A 22,116-nucleotide genomic window follows, 5' to 3' on the forward strand; every position below is an offset into this window, starting at 1 on the left:
AGCTCTATATTTATAGACTATTACTACTGCTAATACACACATAAATTTTTCTTTTACTTTTAATTAATTAAATTCAACTTACACGTAAATCCTAATTTTCCGGTTAAATACAGCAGCAAGTATTTATACACTCGTAATCGCATTACCAGATACAAATACGCAAATACACGTAGATTCATATTTAAGACAACTAAAGAAATAGAATCTAAACAAAACACCCGCCAAATATCATAAACTTCGGACATTTTATATACATTTTTGCACCTTTGATCCTGCCATAAATGCAGGAACGTCATAGTCTATAGTGGTTCGGAGATCGCCTCTTCCTTTCTTCGACGATGGAAATCAAATGTTCTATCTACATTTAAGTTGAAAGGAAACTAAACTTCGTCGTCTACTTTAAATCATCTCCGTTGTTCTTCGATCGAAAATATTTTGTCATTTTCTTACAGCCTTTGTCTATAACGTAACTTTATTTAAAACGTACCAGGTACCTCGAATGTTCCAACGTATTTTGAAAAATGAAGAAACGTCAGATACAGGACACGTTAGGTAAGAAGAACAAGCTGTACATGTGCTCTGTGTCTACCTTCCGGTTAATGAATATGACGGCACATAAATTGGAGGATGAATCAGATTGGACGCTGGTGCCCTTCGACCCTCGGCCGATTAGCGCCTAACGGAAGACGGCCCTGGCGCGTGACGAGTCCTTATTTGGATTGGGGGGCCGTCGGCCGCCGCCTCGTCGCGACGCACGGCGTCTCTCCTTCTCGGCGTCACGGTTAGGGCGGCTAAGGACTAGGCGGTGGCGGCGGGCCGAGACGAGTGTTAATGCACGATAGATTTCCATCTAAGGGGCGGATCGCTATTTTCGGCTGCGAACCGATATGGATAAAGGGACCCCACAGAGCCGGCACTGTGCCACTCGCCGCTCTCGGTCTCTTGCACGACGTACGCCCTAAGCGACCATTGCCGATCTCTCGACTCATTAGCGAACGGTAAATCGAACGAGTGTTCCGTTAGTTTGCATCCGCTGAAACAGCGTGCTGGTGTGTAACCGGTGAGCTTTCTTCTTGATCGTTGGATCGAGACGAGGGTTGCACGCATGATAATCGCGGACGATCGGCTCGGTCCTCGTGCCTTGGAGAACAGGAAACAGTAGTGTGTAGAAACGAGGTTTTTTGCAAGGTGTAATTCGCGTCGTTTCAGTGACTTCGCACCGGAAATCAGTATCGACCTTGCCAAGAGAGTGTACGAGGACCGAACGCAGTCGATCGTTGCAGGATCCTTGCATGTCATCGAATCCTCATTGTGAAGTGATGTTCCGCAAATGTGATACCAATGCCTGTGCTCTTTTTAGTATACGTTGCTACCGTTGGCTTTAATAGGCGATTCTTTGTTCGATTGGTATACGATTAGACGCTCTTCTTTTAAAACAACGAGTAGCAAACGTTTAACGATGATAATTATTCGATCGTACAAATATGGTAGTATTTTAATAATCAACGATTAGATAGCTGCAGTATGTCGACTAATTCTTGTGACAAATATTTAGTTTAAATTATCAGTTCCTTTTTAGTATCTCTTGTTAAAATTGCTAACGATATTTATTTTGATATTTATTCTGCTTGTAAGTAGTATCTAATGAAATTCTCGATATTTTATTGATTATACCAAACATTCTTTTTCGCAATTCAAATTCTAGTGATTGAAACGGATTTCTTCTACCTATTTTTAATACCGCGCATTTGCTCCATAAAAAATCGTATGATTTTCGTCCTTTTACTGATTCAAACCCCTAATTCTCAAACCTCTTATCAAGATGCCTGCGAAGAAGTAAAAATCGCATTAAAATATCAATATCTAACTATTAACCACCTAATAAAAAAAAAATATGATCGCAAACAAACGCACGAAATACAGGTTCATATGCATTTCAAATTTCATTTCTACAGTAGGTAACACTAATAATCAAACAAGATGTGTGACGATGATGTTGCGGCACTAGTCGTGGACAATGGGTCCGGTATGTGCAAGGCGGGATTCGCTGGAGATGACGCACCGCGTGCTGTCTTCCCCAGCATTGTTGGCCGCCCACGTCATCAGGTATGGAAATTTTGAAAATTACCATGAAATTCCAATATGTACGCCATTTTTTTGTTACCATGTCTCGCTAACACTGTTAATAATTATCGCAGGGTGTGATGGTCGGTATGGGTCAGAAAGACAGCTACGTAGGAGACGAGGCCCAAAGTAAAAGAGGTATACTTACCTTAAAGTATCCTATAGAACACGGTATCATTACCAATTGGGATGATATGGAGAAGATCTGGCACCACACCTTCTACAATGAATTGCGAGTTGCTCCTGAGGAACATCCAGTCCTTCTCACCGAAGCCCCTCTGAATCCGAAAGCTAACCGCGAAAAGATGACCCAGATCATGTTCGAAACCTTCAACAGCCCGGCCATGTACGTCGCCATCCAGGCCGTGCTCTCCCTGTACGCTTCCGGTCGTACCACCGGTATCGTCTTGGACTCGGGAGATGGTGTCTCGCACACCGTACCCATCTACGAAGGTTACGCCCTTCCTCACGCCATCCTCCGACTGGACTTGGCCGGTCGCGATTTGACCGACTACCTCATGAAGATCCTCACCGAGAGAGGTTACAGCTTCACGACCACGGCTGAACGAGAAATCGTGCGCGACATCAAGGAGAAACTTTGCTATGTCGCCCTGGACTTCGAACAGGAAATGGCCACCGCTGCTGCCAGCACCTCCCTCGAGAAGAGCTACGAGTTGCCCGATGGACAGGTGATCACCATCGGTAACGAGAGGTTCCGTTGCCCAGAAGCCCTGTTCCAACCTTCCTTCCTGGGTATGGAATCCTGCGGTATCCATGAAACCGTCTACAACTCCATCATGAAGTGCGACGTCGACATCCGTAAGGATCTGTACGCCAACACCGTACTCTCTGGCGGTACCACCATGTACCCCGGTATTGCCGACCGTATGCAGAAAGAAATCACTGCCCTGGCTCCATCGACCATCAAGATCAAGATCATCGCTCCCCCCGAGAGGAAGTACTCCGTGTGGATCGGTGGATCCATCTTGGCCTCACTGTCCACCTTCCAACAGATGTGGATCTCCAAGCAGGAGTACGACGAGTCCGGACCTGGCATCGTGCACCGCAAGTGCTTCTAAGGTGGTGCACCGATCACAGGGGTTCATGATTTTCACCTGCTTTCTTTTCTTTTTTTTCTATTCGTGCTCGAGCTGTGACCCTTTCACATATGGATTCACCGATGCCAAGGGGAAGAAAGAGAGAAGAAGGTAGAATGGGGGAAAACGAGATTTGGGAAAGGAAAATTACTGAAGTGCCTTTATTCTACACATTTATCAGACTGTACTTTACTTTTTAGTTTGTACAACATGACTGTTTGTTATTTTAACGTTAATTAATTTATTGATAATAATCTCCTCGGCCATTGCAACAAGCCCTTCTCGGCCTTGTCATTATGTATACGCTGACTTACATGTATCGTACAGACACGCACACATACACATACAGATACAAAGGCTTTCTTGAAATCGTAAGCGCACGTAATTTGGCATTTGCGATACGCACGGGGTGGTAATCGACGAGAGTGAAGTATATGATATGGGAAACCATGACCAGGCGCATCAACGTCGGCTCATATTGCTGCCTGGCGTATTGTTCTTATTATATCATATAATTGATGATAATAAAACTGTATTATATAATAATTCAATGTCGGATTATGTGAACCTTATCGTACGTGATATTTCTGGCGGTTACTCAAAACAATGACATAATGGACGGGTACAAATTACGATTTTATAGATAAAGTTCAAGAGAATTATTGTGTTTTGGGTTCTCATGACATTTAACTACAGTGTGCTCTGGCAGCTGGCCAGTTTGTGTGCAACTTTAAGTGACTATACATATTTTCATTTCTTTCAACAGACTATAGAGTTACACAGTAATTAAGAAAAATTATGAATAATTCTCTGTTCGCTTATCATTATTATTATTATTATTTATATGACACTGAGAATTAGATATAATGTAAGCGTTAAATCTTCAAGAGGATTAGTTACTCTATATTAAGAACCGACGATACTTCGATCCAGAAATAGATCTACAGGCTACACCTGTTCAGCCATAACAATTTACGAAGACATTACGAGCCAATTAGAAGATCACAGCAAATCCTTTAAAATAGAAATAATTAAATTTATCAATTCTCCGTACGATTTATTCGTGAAATTTAATTTCATCGTAAAACGAAACATCTCATTTATTTCCTTGTCCATTTATCTTTCTGGATATAATTATCTAAATTACCTAATATTTATCTATTACTCGTTTCGACATCAGTCAAAGTAATTATCTCCAGCATCAATGATCGTACTTTAATCCCACAACAAAAACATCTCTCACATCTTTCGAGTTCGAAGACGGTCGATTATAGACTCTTGTTCGAAGGAAAATCCGTAACCCAAGACGAGCGATAAAACTGCGCTACAAATAAAGAAATAACAAAAATAGAGTTGTCGGTACGTGGATGCCGTGGCTGTCGGGGAGTGCATGCCGGGGGTCCCCGGGATTGCCTCCCTAGCCTTACAAGGCCCCCGGGTGACTTACGCTTATTTTGACGCTTCACCAACTAAAATTAGAGCCCGCACTCTTTGGGAGTTTTGGGACGTGTATGCATACGTGCGTGCACCTGCATGGGGTGGAGGTGCTCCAGTTTAGGATGACTTTATCACACTCCGTGCCTCTTCACGAGACAGCCACGTGTTGAAAATGCTAATGCTAGAAAACGGATAGCTTTACGAGCAAGCTCGACGAGTAATTCGTATGTATTACGAATCGTTGCTCTTTACCACTTAAATTATTACCGTATCGTATGACTTGTCTTTGTATGAAATAGTGAAACGTGAAAAACGACTGTACGGCATAATTCTTCGGTCTATTATACGTGTAACGGAATAGATGCAGAAGGAAAGAATTGATAATTTATTTTTTCAAAGATAGAGTCGTTAATTACTGACTTTGGCTGAAAGAAAATTTAAAAATTTATTATCAAGCGTCATAAATAAGATTTATTAGATAAGTTAACGAACAGTTTTCTTTTCTAGTTATGTGATAATATAGATATAATGATCGTGGTTTAGGTTATAGATAAATTATGTTCATCGAGAACGGACAGAAAATTATTAGTTTCTCGATGATTATAATGAAATTATCTTGATCTTCTAAACACAGGTACATATTACACGTATATACCTAATAATTGTAAGTAATAATAATTAAGTGATTTGAATCGTATACTATAAATATTTCCTCTTTTTAATTGGAATTTCGCTTTTAATAAAATATATGAAACATTTTCCTATACACAAATATCTTTGATAAATTTGTACCTTATACATGTCATACTTATAAATAAATAATAAATATATTATTGGAATCTTAAATAATGTTAATTAATTGTTCAATTATAACTTGTATTATCATTATTAATTTCTAAATATTTTTTTAGGTATGTCGATAAATAATTTTAATGATAATATGTTGAGATAATACATATATATGGTAATATAACACATAACATATTGTTTTGTAATATCATAATTAGACTGCGGATTTTGGAGTATAGTTTTAACATTTATCAATTTTCAAATTCAATTTGTATTAAATAGGTATGAAAATCCTGATTTAAATAGTGATATTACGTGTACGATTCAAATACTTTCCTAGATTTTATGATAAAATAAAAAAATACTAAACTTATATCTATGCACTCTGTATTCAGTTATCTTCTACGTTCTACATATTTAAGTACGCATGTGTCACAACACTTGCAACGGCGCATACATATGTAACGTGGTTCTTTATCAACAAAAAGCGAAAAACAATTACTTTCGTAACCTCGAATTCGAGATACAGTACCAGGTACGTTTTATTATCTAAGGACTTTATTTAAATACAATTTAACAATATATCTTGTTTGTATAAAGTATCGTTTATTTGTGAAATAGTTACAGTGATTATTACTGTCATGTGTATCTTGTATCCTATTCTATTAAAACGAGAATAATCAAGCGATGACAAAGATCGCCATTCTTTCTAAAATGTAATCTATGTCTCATCGTATAGTCACGAAAGAAAATAAAATGTTGATAGAAATTCAGATGTATTTAAGTATAAAGGGATTAAGTTAATGATCTGTGATTATTGATGTGTATCTGTGAAACGAGTTACGTTCGTTAAGGAATTTTATGATCCAATTCGAACGAGAATAAAACATGCCGAGGTTGCAGTATAAAACATCAATATGTCAATACAAGTAATATAGGAATGTTTTAGATACATAAGGTAAATTTCATAAATTATTAAAGTCATTTTAATAGGAAATAAGTTTAATTTAAAAAATGATTTAATAATTACAAAAATATTTGATTTTCTAACGACATAATTTTAAATGATACAGTGAATTTTTTATGCAACAATGTTATGTTAATTAATGCTTACTGAAAGGAAAGCTTTTTATGTTCCCAGTATTAAAATTATTATATGAATAGCATTTTTGTATTTATATCTGAACAATATGGTAAGTTTGTAAAGGAATAAAAATATTTATTTTTTTTTTTGCAGATTTATATTATATTGGCACAAAATGTAATATTAAAAGTAGTATTCTTATATTATGTTTACAATGAAGGAAGTTATACCAATGAGCTGGTTGAACCAGATATTGTTGATTTTAAGTATATTAGTTACATTGTTATCTGTAATTATACAAGAATGGGCTGGTCTGACACCATTATATATTTCTATTTCATGGGCTATTTTTATTATAATATTATCAGTGTGGCTCAGTTGTTTTTTATTTCAAGTTGCATTAAAAGCTAATAGACCACTTAATATAAGATTTGTTAATAATTGGTTATATAACAAATTTGTAAATAATTTGAAATTACAAATTGATTCCAAAGAAAAGAGTGAATGTATTAGTAAATATGAGAATGAAGTAAGAACAAATAAAAACACAAATTCAACACAAGTATCTAAAGAAAAGCGAAAGGAAAAAGTAGTAATTAGATCTAGTGGAAAAGATACTTCTTTAAAAAGAAAGAGAGCAGTAGAAATATATAATTTAGTAACAGAAATAAATTTAAAATGCATAAAGGTTTGGTATAAATCTATCAGTGATGATAAATCATTCCCTAATGAAGCACAAGAATTGCTAAAAAAATTACTGACCAAACTGTTTCATAAGATCAGTTTAATAGACAAAATAAAGCTTACTCATAAGCTGTTTAATGTGTTCTTATTACATTTAAAAGAATATCAAAGGTACGATGTTTTATATATATGTTTATAATATAAATTATTCAAACTAATTATATTATATTGTAGAGCATTACGACGGGTTGAGAAAGGAACTGCACCAAATATTGAAGAAGCATTTAGATATTTACATCCTGGTTCTCGTAATATGCCAGCGTTAGAACATATGCTTCATCGAATGGTTACTATCCTAGCACAAGAATTTTTACAATGGGAGTTAACAAGTTCATTACCATGTAAACTGTTACTATCTATCTTAGCAAAAAGATTATTAATAGTTGTTGAAACAGTAAGTTCTCCAAATTGGTTATTTCAAAATTTATCTGACTTTTTACTGCAACAAACACCAAAAAATGTTGCCAAAGTTCAAAGTAAACAGGAAGAGAATATTCCACATGTCAAAGTATGTGCAGAATTCTATAATGCTTATTTTACTTATCATTGATTATTACAAACTAATAAAAGAACTATTTCAGAAAGTTATATCCAATGCTCTAGAAGATGGTATAACATCTGCAACAGCAGCTGTGATTCCACGATCACTACCAAAACCAAAATCTGAATCATCTACTAAACCTTTAATTAAACACGAGAATACCTCAGTATCTATAAATGATAAGAGACCTACTTTACATTTACATAACTTAGGTACAGAACATAGAGGTCTATGGGGTCAAAGTATAGTAGAGATAGATGCTGAAATAGAAGGGGATAAAATATCTCCTGTATATGAGGAACCTACAGATTTTGCTACAACAATTGCTAGACTTAGAAATGTATTGCAGCAAAAGTCAACTGTAAATACACCATTGTGGGTATTAATATTTTTCAATTTTAATAAATAATTTAATAAATCAAATATATATCTATATTATATTTTTCAGACATGTGGAAGAAAAATCTTATGTAGTATATGAAGGTAGTCAATTTACAAATTTGTCAATTCCTTGGACAGAATTTCATACAGCTCTTGATGGATCACAACAATTACTTTATTGTATTCAATTTGATGATATAGAACAACGGGGGGTTGATCTATTTGAAACTACAACTGCTACTGTTAGAAGACAATATCGCGATTTTGCTCAGTTACATACTAGTCTACAAGAGGTGAATTTAACATTTTATACCTATTAACTGTTTTATGGTACTTTTTGATTTATTTTGTGCAATGTAAAATATATAGATTCCAGAATTAGCATCTATTATGTCAAATTTGGTATTACCAAAAGGCGGTCGTCTTGAATTAGAGAATTATTTGAAAACTTTAACTACACGCTTGGCTAGTGAATGTCCACCGCAATTGCGACATTTTTTACGTCCAAGTAGTAACGCTAATAAAAAAGCAGATGTGGTTGCACCTCGATTTGACAAGTTTTTAGTCAAAACAGTAAGTGGTGTTTTTAATACTTTAAGAACAGTCGTTCCAGGTTTTGAAATTGAACAAGAAGAAGAAAGTGTTCCGTTACCAACATTAATGCCTTTAGCTGATATTCCGTGGAGATTCGTCGAGAATATTAAATCGGTAACTAAATGTAAATTTTAATGGACAAAATATTTCAAATTAAATGAAATTTATAAATCATATCATTATATATAAAATTTCACCTCTCTTATTATAATAGAAAAGTCTAGCAGCTGAACTTCAACAATTAATAACTGAAAGAACTGAATATTCTTGCGTGGATTCTGCTTACGAAGCTGTTGATTCAATGGAGAGTGCTAATGATTCTGCATTATTAACTCATTGGTGGGAAACTGTAAAAAGTTCTTATGAAGGTAAATATAATGTATTATAAAAATTATTGAGTATGTTATAAAATGTTTCTTTTCTTTTACTTTTATTTTCAGAGGACCTTGATGATTTGGATTCACATCTAATATTAACATGTGTTGCTGTCGATCTTATTTGTGAATTATTGGCAGGAGTTGGAAGTAATAATGCCTTGCAGCAAGAGGCAGTTGTTCGATGGGCAAAGCTACTCTTTGGAAATGTTACTGAACCTATATTACAAGTAATAATTCATATTTATTTATTATTTTTTATTGTTATAAGAAGTACTATTATTTTTATGTTCAGTTATGAATTTCTTATAATTACAGACTGTTACTTTACAAATTTTTGATCAATTGGGTAATATATCACTTCATAACGTCCAAAATAAACTTTCTGAGGAACCACTGGAACTATTAAAAAAAAGACTGTTGCAAGAACTATTAGATAAACTTCCAAATGATGTAAAATTAGTATTTGGCGAAGATGACACGTTAAATATTTTAAAGTATTTACTTGATTCTTATGAAATAAAGAAGATTAATGTAGACTTAAACCTACAAATATTAGATGTTCTAGCATCACAGCTATTAAGTACATGTAGGTCAAAACATAGTACAACTCTTTAATAATTTAATTTTATTTTAATTCAATAACAAAAGGTTGATTCAATTCCTTTTCTCAATTTTATTTAACCATTGATCAAGTTACAGGTCTTAGGAGTTGCTAATTATGTTTTAAAATATGTTTAAAATATGTTTTAGTCGAAAGGAATTGATGTGCCATATGTAACTAAATTTGTTGATTTAATAATGTAGAATTATATAAAATTTTCAAAAACAGACTATGTACCTGATTATATAAACTAAGGATGCCAAGTATTTTTTTCATTAATACAAGACTCTTTATGAGTTGTATGATGTAATTCACGCATATTAGGTACTATATGCATTTAAATTGTACATTTGTATTTAATGTTTAAGTTTTGTACAAATATTTATGAAAAATCATTATATTTCACAATTAATAAAAGTCTATCAATATACATCAAATGAAACTTACATGTATGCAAAATCTTAGGAAATTAATACATATTTATTCTTATGAATAATAACATCTAATTTATAATTTAATTAAGAATCCTTCCCTTTGTTGTGACCCTTTTGTTTTTCTAATTGTGCCCTGAAACAAATAATTGTATTTTAAAAAATTATATGATTTGACAATTTTTTAACCGCTCATAATGTTCTTAATATTTTAAAGGAATTTATATTTTTCAGTATTAAACAATATTGCTATAAATTACAATAGTATTGCAGTAAAAATATCATACTAATGAGATTGAATTGTTTATTATTTGATGGTTTATAAACCTGAAAGCCATGTGCTTCTTAAAACAGTGTTATGATAAAAATTACCTTAATTGTTGATTAAAATCATCTTCTACATCATCGTCATCCCAGTTGTCTTCCCAAACACTAATATCTTCATTGTCTTCATCAACTGCAGTCCAATCTATCAAGTCATTCAGTCAAATTGAGGTTAGAATACTGTACGAACCATTTTAACAATTATAATAAGTGTATAGCATTAAATTATTGTACCTTCTGCAGGGAACTCCTCAAATTCATCATCTTCCTCTAATAATCCGAGATCAACCTTTGCTTTATCGTTCTTGTTTTCTGACATTGTGAAATTTTATAATTATCACGTGAATATGTCACTTACGGAGGTAGAGACAGAACACGTTTGAATCTTCTAGAGACTTTCCTTGCTGCATAAAAGACGATCGAGCATGAAATAAAAGTTCAAAGCTACCAACTTTGACTCAGAAGAAGAATTCTATAAATCATTATAATAAATTTATTTTAATATAAAGAAATTAAATTATCGTTCCTCACGTATTTTCCTATAAGTGAATAGTAAATTTTATAAAAAGATATTGATTCTATAATAGTATTCTTCATCATATACTAAAAATGTCATAAAAAATGCTTAAAATAAGTAATATAGGGAGTATAGCACTTGGTTTGAAAATTATTGCACTTGACTTTAAAAAAGTATCTATAATTTAACCAGTTCTCTTAATTGAAACTGATTATATGATATTAATAATAACAATAAATAATAAAGCTGGCCCGATGAAGATAATATAATTATTTTAATCTTTTAAATACATATATCGTAATATAGATTAAATAGATATACATAATATAAATTAAATAAATGTATTGTAATTATATATTTTGTTAAGGAAAAAATATAAGTAATTGAATTTCTCGAAATCGTCAAATCATCATAGGCATTCAAAATTTGCGCTAAAGAAAGTTAAATCTTCGTTATATCACTAGATTGCGCTGACCACTGATAGATACTTAACATTAATTTACTATCTTGTATGTACTTTTAGGTATAAAATACTATTATAAGCAAAGAGTAGGGATACAACTATTGTATCCATGCATACCCCTACTCTTTGTTATACGTGTATGTATGAATGTACATCCACTGCTGTATAATAAAATTATATCACAGAAAGTACTGTGTAAACCGAAAAGCATAAATTTCAAATCTGTAAATTAATGATTGATATCGTATAATTTAACGTTATCAGGTATACGAATTACCAACACTTTTAAGACATTAAAGATATATATAACTAAGTATATATTCGATTACTTTATCGTGTACAACGGAAAATTCCTTGTATCCTTTTTTTCACGTGACGCAACATAGGTAATCGTAAATATTACGTTTCACCGTTGATAGTTCAATTCATCAGAAATTAAAATTAAAATTGGAATTCGTGTTGATAAGCAAACGAGTGTAAGAGTGCGCTTACCGGTGTGTCGCATCGTAGTGGGGCGAGGGGCAACACACCAATGTCGTAAATGGAATAACCAATCATTAGGTACTTTTTTCCCCAATCTCCCCGTTTATGGTGGGGACATTCAGTTTCGTAATGATGAAGTGATTCGTAGTCGTAGTCTCATAGTAGTCATTGAGTATTAAGGAAGATAACTGTTAAAACGCGATGGGTTTGGAGGATTACAAAGAACTTGTGGCATCATGTGCCTCAATTTGTACAATGGCCCAAATGTCAGCTGGCACGTAAGTTGAGGAAATAAAAAAATTTCGATTTATGTTTTTTCTGAAATACAACGTTCGATTTCTATTACAAACTATACGTTTTGGAATAGAAGTGTATTACAAACTACGTGAGCGTGTAACTGTTCTTTGACATTGACATTTATATTCAAACTACTTTTTTAATATTCCACGTGATACGCCGAACAATAGATTTCTTTGTTTTTTTCATGCATTGCGGCAAAATTGAGAGAAGTTGTGTTACTTTGATATAAAGCCATCAATTATAAGTTATAAAATTTAAAAAATATGTATATATGTACTAGTAAAGTCCTGAATGTTATGATATAATTTAAATCGTAAATGTATGTTTCTTTTAGAAGTGCCACATCATTTTTTTTTCATTATTACGGTATTAAAATATTTAAACCAGTTTATTTGCGAATATGCGTATGTGTCGCCCATTTTTTTAAATGACTAATTATAATGTAACAAATATGTATATATGTTTTTATAAACTTATCATAAGAATAATTAGGTATATTACATACGAAATTTTTATATATGTTTCACATTGATCTTTGTAAATTAAAATACCAAAAATGATAGTATTAATTATATGTTTGAACTATTATTGATGTACAATAAAAACATCTATTTGATATTTTTTATGTATTTATAACATGTGAGATATGTATGAAATTGAGCAATTAGGATTAAAGAAATTTATAACTAGTAACTAATTAGTAACTAAAATTAACAAATAATTACTTTTTATATGATTAATCGTAAATATTTATACATAAACTTTGCAAATTTCATTCTCGTTATTTGTACCTATACCTAATAATAATTTTAAAGAAAAGTGCTGACATAACATGATTCATGAATATATGAAGTTATCTAATAGCATATAGTTTATATAATAGAAATATAATATACCAATTTGTATAAGCAAATTGTATATATAATATATTATATCTATCATATGTAGATTTATAGGTCATTTGAAATATTAAATTTTTGTATTTTATCAATGTGACTTCAAAATATTGTAAAGATATAAGTCAAAAATTGTATGTGTGATTTTACATACTAGCTGTTTACATTATTACTATCAATTTGAAGTATATTAAGTAATAAAAAATAACATTTTTGATTGTCATTTAATTGTAGATTGATATGTAAGGATATTTATCAAAAGGGCTCGTCTAAAGGATTTGATCCCATGCCTTTTTTGGGTGGCATAGGAATGTAAGTGCATTATTACTTAACATAGATGACATAAAGATAAATACGCAGTGTGTAATGTTATTTAAAACATATTACTGGTTGTTCTGTTCTTGTGAAGTAAAGATATCTAAATACAGTATTAATACTTTTGCTTATAATAGAAATATTTCACGTTGTTTTCTGTTCATAACTGTGAAAAAAGTATTATAGATCATAGTATAAGAAGGAAATTCATATATACAGACTATTCAGATAGACATATAGTGAATCAAAAACTTTTTATAGGTGCATCTTGATGCTTCAATATGCATGGATTGTGAGGGATCCTGCAATGATTAATGTTAATGTTTTTGGATTACTCACAAATACAGCATACATGGCTGTATATTATTATTACTCACCACACACGGTACGAGTTTATATTTCTAAATTCAAATGCATGATGTGTTACTTTCTGGCATGTTACTTTCTTTCTTTGTAAATTATTTCCCTTTTTAGTTTCCATGTTTGAACGTTTGAATTAATATTCTGTTACGATATACACCATAGATGAAGTTGTATATTTTGCTGCTAAATTTTAAGAAACTAAAAGACTCTTAGAAGCATGTAGCTTTAATTTTTGTATATATTGCAATTTTCCTTATTGTATCATACATCATGCATCATACAGGATGAGGCAGAAGTAAAATATTACAAGTTGTTTTCTCCGAAGCTATTGCAGATATCAACCTGAAATTTTTAGATGTTAAATGGTGCAGAGAGGCTACAATTTTAGATTGTAAGATATTGAGAGCATGAGTGTTTTAGGACTGGAAAGGGTGCTACGCCTACTTTTTTATCAAATAAGATGACATATTAATTTTTCGATATTCGGGCAGATGTTATCAAACCTAACAACTTTTATCTAAGGCACTGTTTCAATTTTGTATAGTTAAGGAATTATAGCGGAAAATAACTTGCATAAGTGGAGCTCCGCGAAGATGTCGAAAGATATCAAAAGAAATGTATATTGCTTTGAGAATTATTTTGTTAAATGTTCAAAGAGTTCCCCATTCGCTTCCAAACACGCATTTATTCTTGTGATAATAGCTTTGCGAAACTTCGCGAAAAAATGCTTTAGATAAAAGTTGTTAAGTTTGATAACATGAGCTCTAATATCGAAAAATTAATAGCTGATTAAGAAAGAACGAGGATAGCATCATATATCCCACAATATTTTACATCCCTAAAATGTTGGTGCCTCTACCCTTCAATACCTAAAAATTTCAAGTTAGTATTTACAATGGCTTCGGAGGGAACAGCCCCTAACACTTTATCTGTCCCGCCCTGTATACAAAATTATAATATTTTCAGTTTGTTGGATTTCTTTTTCTCTTTTTTGCGAAACCAAAATGTAGCTACATCTAGCAAAGTCATGTATCCATCAGTAGTGCAAAAGGCGCGACAAACATTCGCAAACACTTGTAACATTTTCAAGATAACGTGTACGTGTATTTACTATTTGCTAATCTGTTGCACAGCCGATAGATACGCGGCTGAATATATAACGAGACATTGTCTTTATTGAATTACAAACAATTGTAATAAAATAAAAACACAGGATATCCGATAGCTGGTAGTATAACCGTCCAGTGGCTGATCCCGCATGAAAAAGTAAGTCGAAAAGAAAGACTAAAATTGTTTCATTTCACCCTTCGCTTTTGAGAAAATCAAGTTTGAAAATGTTTGCGGTACACGTACGTTTAACCCAGCTCAGCGGATTTTACTGTAGGCTATCTTCATCCATATTACTAAACGTTTCTAATAATAGTTAACAATTTCAGATGACTTGAATGTTGAGGGCACAGGATGAAAGAAAGTGTATATTGCATGAGTGTGGAAATAGTGCAAGAATGATAGAAAAGATTTCTGAATATATTGTAGAAATCCAAATGTTGAGCAACTGTTTTCTATGTACATATATAACCCTCGCTCGGTCATAGTTTTTAAGATATTGGCCAAAAATTTATTTTGTTTATAATTGTGCCTTGGTAATGGCCTATGCGTTAGTATTGGCTGACAGCAGCCTTGCGGCGAGCAGGTATAATGACCCAAGCGAAAACTAGCTCTTATCTTTTATTTCTGGTACGTATAAACGAGATTTTGGCGAGTTTGGCTAAAGGTCCGTGCACAACTGCATATGCGAGATTGTAAAAAATATGTGTTATAACTTACAATGTATTGGATTTGGGCTTGAGTTAGTTCTGTAACGAATGAAGATAATAACAATTATTCTTTTCGTAAAATAACATCAATTATTCATTCGCCTGCTATTTTTATAATTAATTTCTTATCGTTTCACGTAAGCGTTGCCAGCCGCCTCACGGTAGCCAGATTCAAAGGACTAACGCGAAGCGAAAACCTAATATGTAGATTGGTGTTCTTAATTGAATTATAACTGGCATTTCTTGCAGCCTCGCGTGTGCAGTTGTGCACGAGGCCTTTGAAGGGGAATTCTCGTGTGACAACAATAGAAGGAAATGATTTTTGTAAATCTTTTTGTAGACTAACTACTAATTATATGGAACTAGACGTTTTCGGGATGCAAATACAGTCTTCAAGTACAAACGTAATCTCTTTTATATCAATTCTTCTTATCGTTTATTAAATTTTTAAATTGCCACGTTTGGTAACTTTTTAAACTGAGAAACTGACTGATTACTCAATTTAGGACAAAGTTGATTTAAATTTGACCAAGGGTTGAACCTCAAATTCAAATAGTTGATTATTTACTTATTAACAATATCTTTTTAAACAATAGAAAAAAAGTAAATTTTTCCTCTGAACGCTAGAACTTTCCAATCTTTCGTGCTTTGATTTCAAAAACAGTTTCAATCAAAGTGTAATCTATATCTGCCTTTAAGAAAATTTCTGATGACTGTGACAGATGCTATACTGTACACAAACAATGGCTACATTGTCAAAGATGATAACAAGACTCGTATCCACTTAACTTGGAATTATGCTTTAACATTAACATAGGAGAATGGCTACAGTGTATCATATACGCTTACTACTACAATCAAATGTCGTTATCGTCTATGAGCTGTTGCTACAAGTATAATTAGGCGAGTGCGATTTGGTAGTCGCCAAAGGATTTTAAATTTAACGTCACAATAAGAAGAGTATGTTGATTTCTACAATATGCTCAAAAATCATGGAAATCGGTGAAGTTGGTGTACCTATAAATATAATTATCTTATTTTTTCATGTAGAACCACCCCCTGTCCGGTTGTACTATCAGTTATCGGACACCCTGTGTATCGATAGTCAGGCAAAATTAAGACTTTACGTAGAACCTAAGTTGGTGTTTTGCGAAGAAACTTTGAACAAATATTTCTAACCGTATCAATGTCTGAATAAATATTTTACATCGTCTTCCGCATTTTTAGAAGGATACACGTGCTTTAATAGGCAAGGTAGCAGCCTTTGTAGCGGCCTTCCTCGCGTATGCACAAGTGGAAGATCCCGAGAAGCTCGAGTTCAGATTCGGTTTGATTGTGACAGGATTATTTTTCCTCTTAATAGCGTCTCCTCTTCTACATATTGTAAGTAAAATTCCACGAACGTAGCTAAGAGCTCTAACAAACTTAATACCCACGAAACGAATAATACAAGCATTATTATTCGTTTGCATAAATCTTTCTTTACTTATTTTACATCCTTAGCATTTTACTCTAGATTTTTATTCAGTTCTTCAAATTTCGATAAATATGTTAAATGTTAAAAATAATTATTGAAAGATCATTGCATGTATATATGTTATATGAATGTTTTATCTTATCAATGTAGTTCTGTCGATGATACAATGTCTCTTTTCAAATAGTTAGCTATTTTTTTTTTTTTTATGCAATAATCGATGAGAAATTTTGCAATCGTTGAGTAACATTTCTGCGTTGCGACAAGAAGTTGTAAGAAGTTGTGAGCCGTAACAAACGAAATGCGAAATCGTGTAATCATCCAAATAGAAATAGCGCAACTGGATTGGAAACTTTCAGATATTGTTATCGTAAAATTTTATTGCCTTCGGTAAGATTTCGATGAAATTTATCGAGCTTCTTTAATCACGATTGCGATGTTTTAAAGAATTTAACGTTGATTTTATGTTCTTCAAATTTTCTCGGCTAAATTAGGATATATCTAACAGCCGTATTATTGTAGTTCCGTTACGTATTGCCTCAATTTCTCGTTGATCGAGATGTTCTTTGCACGCCATCGAGCGTAACAGTATTTTACCAGATGAGATTCATTTTCAAACGTGTAGCAGTTTCTGTGTACTTTCCTGAGATATTATACATCTTAGTATCCAATTTATTCATACAAACAGTTCTAAATATATCTCTTCGTACTTTTACTTGACTTCGAACGAAGAATCAATTTAGTTAGTGAGTGATTTCTTTGTTAAACGTATTTCTATTTCGAACGAATGCGGCACAAGAGCGAGTTAGAAAAACATACTCTGATATTCTCAAACATAATGTTTAAGAAACACTGCTATTATGGTTCGCACGAAACAAATAATACGAATCAGAAGTTTCGTTAATAATTTTTTAAACGCTAGACATTATCTTTAATGATATTTAGATTGTCTGAATTAACTGTATTTACGAAATTTGTTTATACGATTGCAATAATCTTTTGTTTTTTGATTCATCAGAGGGAGATCATAAGGACGAAAAACACGGATATCCTTCCGTTCCCACTGATATTTATGGGCACTATTGTTATATCTTTATGGCTATTGTACGGGATTATAATTAATAACGTCTTCATTATCGTAAGTAGATTTTCTATTTCTTATTCCTTCGTACTATCTAAATTACTACAAAATTCGCAGATTATCACTCGCTAATGTATTATGTATTTTTAAAGTTTCAGAACTCGGTTGGTTTTGTTTTGTCTGTGGCGCAATTGTCCCTGTTCGTGATATATCCATCGAAATCGAAAGACAAAGCTTCCAGCCAAGAAAAGAAGGATTAAGAAAAGTGATATTGTAAATATTGGAACTGTGTAGGATGTCTTGTGCCTCCAACTGTTACAATTTTTCTACACGCCTACAAATTAGCAACTAAAATAAGGTCTACAAATATGAATTGGATAATAATTAACGCCGATAGCCATTGATGTTAATTGTTATATCTAGACGATTCTTATTAAACGACGAATTTTCTAATGAAACATACATTTTTTTAGATCCTGAATATTCTCGAGCGTAAAAATCTCTATATAGGCTAAGACTTTGTTTAATGCTGTTATTTTTACTCGTAATCTTTACCAGATTAATTTGTACAATTAACGTGACACGATAAATCAAGTCACCAATCTTCAATGTGCCGTAAAATACATATTAGCATAATTTAAGACATATTAGAATATACATATAGGAATCAAATAATTGAAAGTTAATCAGAATTTGTGTACATTGCGGAAGTTTTACGGCGGAATAATACTTAGACGGTTATAGTCGGAGTACTTTGTCAGCTATTAAAACAGTTGACAAATTTATAAATGCTTCTATCTTCTAAATCATCGGTTATATATTTATATTTAGCAATCTTCATATTCTACGCTACAAAGTAACTTCTCTTCAGAATTGAAATGCACAATATTATATATAATCGTGTTTAATATGATGGTTGCGATCGTGAAGTTTATAATTTTATCAGAGTAACATATTTAATTAATCAGTTAGATATATCTTTTAATCGCATAATCTTTAAACAATACTTTAAGCTTAAGTAAAACATTTACGGTACATGAATTTCCAGCGTACAGAGGTTTCCATTGTCGATATTGTACAAAATATGGTTAAAATCTTCTCCAAGTCTATATTACTTTTAGTATCCACAGATTATTAAGCGATATTATACTTTTATATCTTATTTCTAGTTACACATTTAAACTTTCTATAAAAATCCATTCTTTGTACATGTATTAATAGTACGTGGTACGCAAAAAGGGGAGAGATCTCTCCCCTGTTATTCATTCAGTTGTACGTTATATTTAAAACAGGAAGATCTTTTCAATTGAATAACAATGCTCCAAATGATGGTAGATTTTGGTAAGTGACTACATGCGATAACTCTTCGTTATTAACCATGAAGAATCAATTTATTTCTAGTTCAATCGCAATAACTGAACGTTTCCTATTATTCGTTTAACTAACCGGACAATCATTTCATTAGAATATTTTAAATGAAAAAAAAAAAACAAACAAATTTTGAATATAACAAGGATCGCTTTTGCTACGAGTCTTTCAATCTTATCATTTTAACTGTTCACAGGTCAAAATGGTTAACTCCGCTTCTTGTTAAATTTTAGCCAACCGTTTGATTGCCCAAACGATTCATTGGTTACGTAATTTCATCAATTCCCTCTACTTGTTATCTTGTAGAGTTAATCGATCTGGCAAGTAAGTGGTTCAGCCGTATTTTTAAAAACGATTTATCTTTTAAAATCACTATTTTCTACTATTCCTTAGATACGTGTAATGATCGTAACGATCAATCTGTAGCGTAATAAATCTTATCTTATCTTTATTATTCTCCTGAAAGTCACGGTTACCGACTCCGCTAACAGAGGTGCGTTTCTTCTTCCATTGAATTCATTACGTAAATTCAATTGTATGTCTACTAATAAACGTATATTTCTCAATGACCGACACGCTCTTCGTATGATGCGGAGCGTGTGTGCGCGCTCGCCTCGGATCCGCGCTATTAAGAATAACCAAAGGTGATTACCATTTTACTTTCTACGGGGGCCACGTTACACAGCATGCAAATGCAATATTCTCTTGGCAACTGGCTGCGGTTCCCTTGCGATTTACGTCTGCGATGGCTCGTTAGTAGTCGCTCTTGGTATCGGCTTATTATATGAACGACGTACATCATCGCTTGACTTTCTGATCGAGTTTGCCGACTAATAACAGGAAACAGTGACCTTCTATTTAGTAGACAGTAGCATGTCTGGGTATGTGGTGGCCAGTAAAGTGTCCGATTGTTTGACGGGCACCCGGTACTCTATGATTTTGCACGCTAAATCGACGAACGTTCAATTATTTTTCGATCTCCACGACAGATCTCGTTACGTTCGTTAAATTACAGAAACGTTCGAAATATTGCTCTTCTCTTTGTCTGTTGGTAATCTCATCGAGCAGCGTGACAAATTAGCAGCTTAATTGTACGTCTCGTATTAGTAGAAAAAGCGCCAGTGACGCGAGTTTCTTGAGTTTTGCAAGTTTCGGCACGATACGATGTAAATGATTTTCGTAGCAACGCGTGTTTCATTTGTGCTACCTTGAGCAAGCAGGGTAATTGTTTGCAGTGTGTTGGAAATTTCAATAATTTCTTTAGCTGCTTTGATAGCCTCATTGCCGAGGAACGGTCTAAAGAAGAAGATGGCACGAGGTAAGTGTGTCTCGTTCGATTTTCCATCCAATGAAATCCTCGAGTTATTTGTTGATGATTTGCGTTGGTGTTATCAGGTTTGTTCGTGTCTCAAGCGTTCCGATGTATTGAACGAAGCGACGTATTACTGGCTATTGTTGGAACAAAATTCGATATTTTGTTTATTTCGCGTTAAATTAAAAGATATCGATGATCGTAAGTAAATTTCGTAGTTTTCGTTTGCGTTTGAAAATGTACGGCTTTGTCGTTTGACAAAAAAGAACTTGGAACGAAGCGCAAATTATAGCAGTATTATTGGAAATTTCAGCTCGCCAAATTTTTATTTGGTGCATGAAAGGATCCTTCATGGTTCCTTCATAGGTTCGGTAAAAATGAGTCATTTACCACTTATAAGTGAAGCTTGTGTGAGCAAAAATAAATAATTAATTATTGTCTAATTAAGATACCATTTATTACCGCATCTAGCGTATTCATTAAATTCCATTTTAATTTCAATCTTTGACTTCGCGATTTTCATCGATCTCCACGACTGCAAAAGTACTTGGCCGAAGGAAATTCTTGTCAGACACGGGAGTTAAGACGGCTTGTATTGGCAATTATTGGTAAATATTTTGATGAAACGATCTTGAAGCATCGTTGGTTCAAATATATCAATGTTAAAGTTACGTTGAGAAATAAAAATAATTTGGGAGGTACACTGTCTTTCCATTCAATTCTGAGAACGTTTCTAGCGATCCAGGTAATTTGAGAAAACTGGCTCTGTAAAAGGTATCGAAATAAAATCTGTCTCTTTCTAAGTAACTGTGTCGTATATTGTATATTGTCATCAGTATCGTTCAATGGAGAGAATTTTATTCTTAAAAGTTTGAAAATATCGGATATTTTTGTTACCATGATCAATCTTGATTTAAAATTCTGTTTTTAAAACGTGACTAACAAAAACATCGTTTCTCTCCCGTGAAGAAGACATTTTATACGATCCTGTGCTAAAAGCTTGAGAACAATATGAAACTCCTGTAACTTTCTATTCCCCTTTCCCATATAAAACCTGTCGCATGAATGTTTTACACTCCGCGGAATTTCTATTTCGCATCGCAATACCATATTATCATTAATTCAAATAAATGAAAATCGTACGAGTTCTATTTCATATTGTATATAAATGTATATAACGAAAAAGGCATGGAAAGAATTTTC

At 33.0% G+C, this 22,116-nt stretch overlaps 5 protein-coding genes across 6 annotated transcripts in view; 4 read left to right on the forward strand and 1 right to left on the reverse strand.

The window, feature by feature from the left end:
• Positions 1-848: 848 nt before the first annotated feature.
• On the forward strand, positions 849-3,457 carry LOC117235961 (actin, muscle). Its single transcript, XM_033498479.1, has 3 exons — positions 849-998; positions 1,956-2,106; positions 2,199-3,457. Exons 2-3 carry the CDS (start codon positions 1,981-1,983, stop codon positions 3,201-3,203), a joined length of 1,131 nt encoding a protein of 376 aa, XP_033354370.1. The 5' UTR covers positions 849-998; positions 1,956-1,980; the 3' UTR covers positions 3,204-3,457.
• Positions 3,458-5,834: 2,377 nt separating this feature from the next.
• On the forward strand, positions 5,835-10,199 carry LOC117235888. The gene is made up of 10 exons (XM_033498341.1): positions 5,835-5,982; positions 6,069-6,405; positions 6,685-7,386; positions 7,450-7,783; positions 7,857-8,191; positions 8,265-8,490; positions 8,567-8,905; positions 9,006-9,159; positions 9,232-9,395; positions 9,484-10,199. The coding sequence occupies exons 3-10, from the start codon at positions 6,737-6,739 to the stop codon at positions 9,781-9,783; spliced, it is 2,502 nt and encodes an 833-aa protein (XP_033354232.1). The 5' UTR covers positions 5,835-5,982; positions 6,069-6,405; positions 6,685-6,736; the 3' UTR covers positions 9,784-10,199.
• Positions 10,095-10,929, reverse strand: LOC117235892 (26S proteasome complex subunit SEM1). The gene is made up of 3 exons (XM_033498349.1): positions 10,759-10,929; positions 10,573-10,669; positions 10,095-10,336 (listed from the first exon to the last, which is right to left on the reverse strand). Exons 1-3 carry the CDS (start codon positions 10,841-10,843, stop codon positions 10,288-10,290), a joined length of 231 nt encoding a protein of 76 aa, XP_033354240.1. The 5' UTR covers positions 10,844-10,929; the 3' UTR covers positions 10,095-10,287.
• Positions 10,930-11,686: 757 nt separating this feature from the next.
• On the forward strand, positions 11,687-18,827 carry LOC117235891 (sugar transporter SWEET1-like). The gene is made up of 6 exons (XM_033498348.1): positions 11,687-12,265; positions 13,418-13,495; positions 13,760-13,883; positions 16,906-17,061; positions 18,171-18,290; positions 18,386-18,827. The coding sequence occupies exons 1-6, from the start codon at positions 12,189-12,191 to the stop codon at positions 18,491-18,493; spliced, it is 663 nt and encodes a 220-aa protein (XP_033354239.1). The 5' UTR covers positions 11,687-12,188; the 3' UTR covers positions 18,494-18,827.
• A 1,915-nt stretch (positions 18,828-20,742) lies between these two features.
• The window catches only part of LOC117235889 (soluble guanylate cyclase 88E), a 35,442-nt gene continuing 34,068 nt past the window's right edge, over positions 20,743-22,116 (forward strand). Inside the window, exon 1 of one of the 2 annotated variants that reach the window (XM_033498344.1) lies at positions 20,743-20,919. The gene's annotated coding sequence lies outside the window, so the exon portion shown is untranslated. Of the gene's footprint in view, positions 20,920-21,092; positions 21,115-22,116 lie in introns of those variants that run through there. The other variant, XM_033498345.1, reaches the window with a different exon arrangement.

The sequence above is a fragment of the Bombus vosnesenskii genome, unplaced genomic scaffold (genome assembly GCF_011952255.1).
Source record: "Bombus vosnesenskii isolate JDL3184/JDL3185 unplaced genomic scaffold, Bvos_JDL3184-5_v1.1 scf7180000013334, whole genome shotgun sequence".
In the NCBI taxonomy this organism is placed as follows: domain Eukaryota; kingdom Metazoa; phylum Arthropoda; class Insecta; order Hymenoptera; family Apidae; genus Bombus; species Bombus vosnesenskii.

Excerpts from the sequence above, each read along its gene's own strand:
- LOC117235961 (XM_033498479.1), top strand. The coding sequence starts at position 1,981 with ATGTGTGACGATGATGTTGCGGCACTAGTCGTGGACAATGGGTCCGGT. Across the intron at positions 2,107-2,198 it reads TTGGCCGCCCACGTCATCAG|GGTGTGATGGTCGGTATGGG; the intron begins GTATGGAAATTT and ends TAATTATCGCAG.
- LOC117235888 (XM_033498341.1), top strand. The coding sequence starts at position 6,737 with ATGTTTACAATGAAGGAAGTTATACCAATGAGCTGGTTGAACCAGATA. Across the intron at positions 8,491-8,566 it reads TACATACTAGTCTACAAGAG|ATTCCAGAATTAGCATCTAT; the intron begins GTGAATTTAACA and ends TAAAATATATAG. Across the intron at positions 9,160-9,231 it reads TGTAAAAAGTTCTTATGAAG|AGGACCTTGATGATTTGGAT; the intron begins GTAAATATAATG and ends TTTTATTTTCAG.
- LOC117235892 (XM_033498349.1), bottom strand. The coding sequence starts at position 10,843 with ATGTCAGAAAACAAGAACGATAAAGCAAAGGTTGATCTCGGATTATTA. Across the intron at positions 10,670-10,758 it reads TGAGGAGTTCCCTGCAGAAG|ATTGGACTGCAGTTGATGAA; the intron begins GTACAATAATTT and ends ATGACTTGATAG. Across the intron at positions 10,337-10,572 it reads GATTTTAATCAACAATTAAG|GGCACAATTAGAAAAACAAA; the intron begins GTAATTTTTATC and ends TATTTGTTTCAG.
- LOC117235891 (XM_033498348.1), top strand. The coding sequence starts at position 12,189 with ATGGGTTTGGAGGATTACAAAGAACTTGTGGCATCATGTGCCTCAATT. Across the intron at positions 13,496-13,759 it reads TTTTTGGGTGGCATAGGAAT|GTGCATCTTGATGCTTCAAT; the intron begins GTAAGTGCATTA and ends AACTTTTTATAG. Across the intron at positions 13,884-16,905 it reads ATTATTACTCACCACACACG|AAGGATACACGTGCTTTAAT; the intron begins GTACGAGTTTAT and ends CCGCATTTTTAG.